Source organism: Cyclopterus lumpus, chromosome 14 (genome assembly GCF_009769545.1).
Source record: "Cyclopterus lumpus isolate fCycLum1 chromosome 14, fCycLum1.pri, whole genome shotgun sequence".
Lineage (NCBI taxonomy): Eukaryota > Metazoa > Chordata > Actinopteri > Perciformes > Cyclopteridae > Cyclopterus > Cyclopterus lumpus.
In genome coordinates this window covers 732501-740000 of record NC_046979.1, presented here as the reverse complement: position 1 = coordinate 740000, position 7500 = coordinate 732501, and the positions used below count along the sequence as shown (strand labels likewise).

At 46.4% G+C, this 7500-nt stretch overlaps 1 protein-coding gene across 1 annotated transcript in view; it reads right to left on the bottom strand.

The window, feature by feature from the left end:
* taf9 (TAF9 RNA polymerase II, TATA box binding protein (TBP)-associated factor) overlaps positions 1–6900 on the bottom strand; it is a 6949-nt gene extending 49 nt beyond the window's left edge. Inside the window, exons 1-7 of the mRNA XM_034550850.1 lie at positions 6827–6900; positions 5874–5955; positions 5023–5159; positions 4812–4946; positions 4657–4738; positions 548–661; positions 1–346 (exon numbers count right to left, since the gene is read on the bottom strand). The exon at positions 1–346 is cut by the window's left edge and continues 49 nt beyond it. Of these exons, the coding sequence (XP_034406741.1) occupies positions 192–346; positions 548–661; positions 4657–4738; positions 4812–4946; positions 5023–5159; positions 5874–5955; positions 6827–6862 (741 nt within the window). The 5' untranslated portion in view covers positions 6863–6900 and the 3' untranslated portion in view covers positions 1–191. The remainder of the gene's footprint in view (positions 347–547; positions 662–4656; positions 4739–4811; positions 4947–5022; positions 5160–5873; positions 5956–6826) is intronic.
* Between the last annotated feature and the right edge of the window lie 600 nt (positions 6901–7500).

Here is a 7500-nt window from a genome sequence, read left to right as displayed (position 1 = left end):
AGTTTATTGGAAATCAGATTTTCAGTTTGAATCCAGCATTCACAGCTCACTGGTCTCACTGGTGGACTCCCAGTCTGAAGCTGCAGGTCTTCTGGGGGTTCAACATACGTTCTAGAATCCTAAAACTTAGTCCTGAATGATCCGGTTATTTAAAAAGGTGTTTATTCTATTAAAAAGAAGGAGTCTCGCCGTCATAAAGCGTCGTAGTCGTCCTCGTCCTCGTGCTTCCTCTTCAGCGACTCGCTGGCGTTCTGCGTCGCCATGTTGGCCGTGATGAGCAGGTTCTTGGAGCCAATCAGAGACGGGCTGATGAGCACGTTGGAGACGGCGGGCGAGGACGCCGTCGCTGTCGGGAGGTAGAACATTAAATATTACTACGCTAAATGTTCAGAGATGAGAACCGACCAATAGAATCATCCGTGTGATGTCATTGTTTTAACCACTTCAACATTATAAAACATCTGGCTGTATAACAGTAAATATAAATTATATAACATTAGTAAATATAAGCTATAAAATATAGATACAAGCTTCACATTAATCTTACTGGTTTTGATGGTGGCCGTCTGGGATGGGGGTGGGATCTGAACCGTGAACCTCTGACCCGTCAGAGACACCGGAGTTCCCACTTTGGTGGAGACGGGATGGACAGACGGGGTTCCTGTGGAGGAAAGTGGGTCAGAACACCATGTGGTCCAGAACACACTGGTCCAGAACACCATGTGGTCTAGAACACCATGTGGTCCAGAACACCATGTGGTCCAGAACACACTGGTCTAGAACACCATGTGGTCCAGAACACCATGTGGTCTAGAACACCATGTGGTCCAGAACACCATGTGGTCCAGAACACCATGTGGTCTAGAACACCATGTGGGTCAGAACACCATGTGGTCTAGAACACCATGTGGTCTAGAACACCATGTGGTCTAGAACACCATGTGGTCCAGAACACACTGGTCCAGAACACCATGTGGTCCAGAACACACTGGTCCAGAACACACTGGTCCAGAACACACTGGTCCAGAACACCATGTGGTCCAGAACACCATGTGGTCCAGAACACACTGGTCTAGAACACCATGTGGTCTAGAACACCATGTGGTCCAGAACACCATGTGGTCCAGAACACCATGTGGTCTAGAACACCATGTGGTCCAGAACACCATGTGGTCTAGAACACCATGTGGGTCAGAACACCATGTGGTCTAGAACACCATGTGGTCTAGAACACCATGTGGTCCAGAACACACTGGTCCAGAACACCATGTGGTCCAGAACACACTGGTCCAGAACACACTGGTCCAGAACACACTGGTCCAGAACACCATGTGGTCCAGAACACCGTGGTCTAGAACACCATGTGGTCCAGAACACACTGGTCCAGAACACACTGGTCCAGAACACCATGTGGTCCAGAACACCATGTGGTCCAGAACACACTGGTCCAGAACACACTGGTCCAGAACACCATGTGGTCTAGAACACCATGTGGTCCAGAACACCATGTGGTCCAGAACACACTGGTCTAGAACACCATGTGGTCCAGAACACCATGTGGTCTAGAACACCATGTGGTCCAGAACACCATGTGGTCTAGAACACCATGTGGGTCAGAACACCATGTGGTCTAGAACACCATGTGGTCTAGAACACCATGTGGTCCAGAACACACTGGTCCAGAACACCATGTGGTCCAGAACACACTGGTCCAGAACACACTGGTCCAGAACACACTGGTCCAGAACACCATGTGGTCCAGAACACCATGTGGTCCAGAACACACTGGTCTAGAACACCATGTGGTCTAGAACACCATGTGGTCCAGAACACCATGTGGTCCAGAACACCATGTGGTCTAGAACACCATGTGGGTCAGAACACCATGTGGTCTAGAACACCATGTGGTCTAGAACACCATGTGGTCCAGAACACACTGGTCCAGAACACCATGTGGTCCAGAACACACTGGTCCAGAACACACTGGTCCAGAACACACTGGTCCAGAACACCATGTGGTCCAGAACACCGTGGTCTAGAACACCATGTGGTCCAGAACACACTGGTCCAGAACACCATGTGGTCCAGAACACCATGTGGTCCAGAACACACTGGTCCAGAACACACTGGTCCAGAACACCATGTGGTCTAGAACACCATGTGGTCCAGAACACCATGTGGTCCAGAACACCATGTGGTCCAGAACACACTGGTCCAGAACACACTGGTCTAGAACACACTGGTCTAGAACACCATGTGGTCCAGAACACCATGTGGTCCAGAACACCATGTGGTCCAGAACACACTGGTCCAGAACACACTGGTCCAGAACACCATGTGGTCTAGAACACCATGTGGTCCAGAACACCATGTGGTCTAGAACACACTGGTCCAGAACACCGTGGTCCAGAAACCATGTGGTCCAGAACACCATGTGGTCTAGAACACCATGTGGTCCAGAACACACTGGTCCAGAACACCATGTGGTCCAGAACACCATGTGGTCTAGAACACCATGTGGTCCAGAACACCATGTGGTCCAGAACACCATGTGGTCCAGAACACCATGTGGTCTAGAACACACTGGTCCAGAACACCATGTGGTCTAGAACACACTGGTCCAGAACACCGTGGTCTAGAACACCATGTGGTCCAGAACACCATGTGGTCCAGAACACTGTGGTCTAGAACACACTGGTCCAGAACACCATGTGGTCCAGAACACCATGTGGTCTAGAACACCATGTGGTCCAGAACACCATGTGGGTCAGAACACCATGTGGTCCAGAACACCATGTGGTCTAGAACACCATGTGGGTCAGAACACCATGTGGTCTAGAACACCATGTGGTCTAGAACACCATGTGGTCCAGAACACACTGGTCCAGAACACCATGTGGTCCAGAACACCATGTGGTCCAGAACACCATGTGGTCCAGAACACCATGTGGTCCAGAACACACTGGTCCAGAACACACTGGTCCAGAACACCATGTGGTCCAGAACACCATGTGGTCCAGAACACACTGGTCCAGAACACCATGTGGTCCAGAACACCATGTGGTCCAGAACACACTGGTCCAGAACACACTGGTCCAGAACACCATGTGGTCTAGAACACCATGTGGTCCAGAACACACTGGTCCAGAACACCATGTGGTCCAGAACACACTGGTCCAGAACACACTGGTCTAGAACACCATGTGGTCCAGAACACACTGGTCCAGAACACCATGTGGTCCAGAACACCATGTGGTCCAGAACACACTGGTCCAGAACACACTGGTCCAGAACACCATGTGGTCCAGAACACCATGTGGTCTAGAACACCATGTGGTCCAGAACACCATGTGGTCCAGAACACCATGTGGTCCAGAACACACTGGTCCAGAACACACTGGTCCAGAACACCATGTGGTCCAGAACACCATGTGGTCCAGAACACACTGGTCCAGAACACACTGGTCCAGAACACCATGTGGTCCAGAACACCATGTGGTCCAGAACACTGTGGTCTAGAACACACTGGTCCAGAACACCATGTGGTCCAGAACACCATGTGGTCCAGAACACCATGTGGTCCAGAACACACTGGTCCAGAACACCATGTGGTCCAGAACACCATGTGGTCCAGAACACACTGGTCCAGAACACCATGTGGTCCAGAACACACTGGTCCAGAACACACTGGTCCAGAACACCATGTGGTCTAGAACACACTGGTCCAGAACACACTGGTCCAGAACACACTGGTCCAGAACACCATGTGGTCCAGAACACCATGTGGTCCAGAACACACTGGTCCAGAACACCATGTGGTCCAGAACACCATGTGGTCTAGAACACACTGGTCCAGAACACCATGTGGTCCAGAACACCATGTGGTCCAGAACACCATGTGGTCTAGAACACACTGGTCCAGAACACCATGTGGTCCAGAACACCATGTGGTCTAGAACACACTGGTCCAGAACACCGTGGTCTAGAACACCATGTGGTCCAGAACACCATGTGGTCCAGAACACCATGTGGTCCAGAACACCATGTGGTCTAGAACACCATGTGGTCCAGAACACACTGGTCCAGAACACCATGTGGTCCAGAACACACTGGTCCAGAACACCATGTGGTCCAGAACACCATGTGGTCTAGAACACCATGTGGTCCAGAACACCATGTGGTCCAGAACACCATGTGGTCTAGAACACCGTGGTCCAGAACACCGTGGTCCAGAACACCATGTGGTCCAGAACACCATGTGGTCCAGAACACACTGGTCCAGAACACACTGGTCCAGAACACCATGTGGTCCAGAACACACTGGTCCAGAACACCATGTGGTCCAGAACACCATGTGGTCTAGAACACACTGGTCCAGAACACCGTGGTCCAGAACACCATGTGGTCCAGAACACCATGTGGTCCAGAACACCATGTGGTCTAGAACACCATGTGGTCCAGAATCTGGTTTTGCTGTTCGACCCGCTTCTCTTGCTCTGAGAGAACGCCTACAAATCCCAGAATTCATTTGGTAATATTTCCTACATTTCCCAGAATTCCCGGCGCAGCATTCAAATGAAAAGCATGTGAGAACATGAGCCTGTGGCCGCACTGCATTCTGGGAAAACACCACCAGCCTCGCAGCGCCCGACTCACCGAGGGTCGGCGTGCCCGGTCGGCTGGAGACGGCGCCGATGCTGAGACGAGGCACCGAGATCCTGCCGGCCGACGACGTCACCTGGAAAAACAACAACAATAACAACAATGAAAGGTGTCTCGTGGCGTGAACGGAAGCGTCTCCGTTTGCGTACCTTCTTCTGGACGGTCTTGAGTCGGTAGTTGGGCGCCGTCAGGCAGTAGCGGTCCGGGGGGAGTCGCGGGCCCGTGTACGGTTTGATCAGCGGCAGCGGGGTCAGGTTCTTCTGCCTCGCCACCTCCAACAGGAACTGAACACGCGGAACGTTAGCGGTTCTGAAGAGGAACCCATCACGGCACAGCTAAAAAAAGGGGGAGGCGGCTTACGTCTCGCGGCGGCGGCGAGGTGAACGACTGGTCCATGCGGCACTGGATGGCCAGCTTGATGTCGTCGGCGTCCACGGTGGACTTCTTGGCGTGCGTGGCGTAGATCTTGGCGTCCTCGATGATGGTCGTCACGTATCCTGAGAAGGTGAAGACAAAGTTACGATACTTCGAGGTGTCGATCCCGATCGACGCTGCGTCCACACCAAAGGCATCGGGCGACAGCCAATCAGGGCTGAGACTCCGCCTGTCACTCACGTCCTGTTGGTGAATCCAACTGGTGCCGAGTAGCAAGATAAATACGTGTGTGTGTGTGTGTGTGTGTAGGTGTGTATGTGTGTAGGTGTGTAGGTGTGTATGTGTGTATGTATGTGTGTATGTATGTGTGTATGTGTGTGTATGTGTGTATATATATATATATATATATATATATATATATATATATATATATATATATATATATATATATATATATATATATATATATATATATATATATATATATATATGTGTGTGTGTGTGTGTGTGTGTGTGCGTGCGTGCGTGTGTATATCTTGCTGTGACATTGTGTATTTTGCTAATCATAGATTTTGTTTATAAAATAATAATAAACCACAATAGAAACAAATGCCTCTAAGTTACTGGTTACACAAACTGGAGTTAGACAATAAATCTGAATATATATATATATATATATAAAAAATGATAGTGTATATTTATAATAATACAAATAAATAATAAAAATTAGAATAAATTATGGAAAATAAATAAATAAAAATAAATAAATATATAATTGTAATGCAGGTATATATAATTATTAATTAATTATAATGAGTGTTTCCTTGTTTACTCACTGTAGGTGAACTCCAGCATCTGGTTGATGACTCGGGGCTCGTACTCGGTGATGCCCATGTCCTTCAGGATCTGGATCATCACCTGCAGCACAGAGTTGTTATCAAGGGCAACAAGTACCTCTCAGGAGTACTTTAATAAGTAGATGTACCTCTCAGGAGTACTTTAATAAGTAGATCTCTCAGGAGTACTTTAATAAGTAGATGTACCTCTCAGCAGTACTTTAATAAGTAGATGTACCTCTCAGCAGTACTTTAATAAGTAGATGTACCTCTCAGGAGTACTTTAATAAGTAGATGTACCTCTCAGCAGTACTTTAATAAGTAGATGTACCTCTCAGGAGTACTTTAATAAGTAGATGTACCTCTCAGGAGTACTTTAATAAGTAGATGTACCTCTCAGGAGTACTTTAATAAGTAGATCTCTCAGGAGTACTTTAATAAGTAGATGTACCTCTCAGGAGTACTTTAAGTAGATGTACCTCTCAGGAGTACTTTAAGTAGATGTACCTCTTAGTAGTACTTTAATAAGTAGATGTACCTCTCAGGAGAACTTTAATAAGTAGATGTACCTCTTAGTAGTACAATGTAAAGTATATGTAATTGTGTACCTCTCAGTAGTAAAGTATAAAGTATATGTTCCTCTCATTTGCACAAAATAAAATATATGCACCTCTCATTAGCACAATATGAAGTACAAGTACCTCTTAGTAGTACAGTATAAAGTACAAGTACCTCTCAGCTCTAACTGATGCACTAGCTACCAGCTAAGCTGACATGTTAACGTTAGCCGACTAGCTAGCTCGCTAACATATACACACATATAAATATAAATATAAGTACTATAAAATGTCCCGTTTGTTCGCAAACTGCGGGATTTAACCCGAAACACGAGCGCAGTCCCTTCGAGCCGCAGCAGCTCGAGGAACAACACGTGAATAACGTCAATAACGTACCTGAGCGTCCTTCGGGATGCTTTTAGGAGCAGACATTTTGATTCTTCCCCCCGCAGCGCTTCTTCTTCTGTGGTTCGACTGAGCAGCAGAAGCGGCTGATCTCTGGAAGTCGACCCCTGCTGGTGGGAGCCGGAAGCGCAGCGTCATTACACCCACAATACCTACAGGAAGCATTGTACTTTATTCTATTATAATCAATCATAAATGTGCTCATATTGTTAAAATGTCGAAGGACTCATTTGAGTTATTTTTTAAGTTAGTCATGTAGATTAATAACATTATACATAAATACAGGAGTTAGGGTTTTCAAACAACGCTCTCTCATAATTATTTAATTTAATATATTACAACTGCTGCCCTTTTGACTCATCATCCTACTGACAGTGGAGTCATGTGATGTTATCGTTTTTTATTATTATTATTATTATTATTATTATTATTATTATCATAAGGCCTAAATGTGTTCATGTTTGTCTTAATGTCTCTGCAGCTTCAGATTAATAAAACTAAATATAATGAGCTACTGAACGATGTATTGTCAGAGAATAAACTAACAACAGTTTATAAAGTCATTTAAGTGATCAACAGATTAATGCATTCATAAAGATGAGTACTTTTTGTACTTACAGTTTATTTTAATGTTAATATTTTTCTATTTAATATCAGAAAATAAT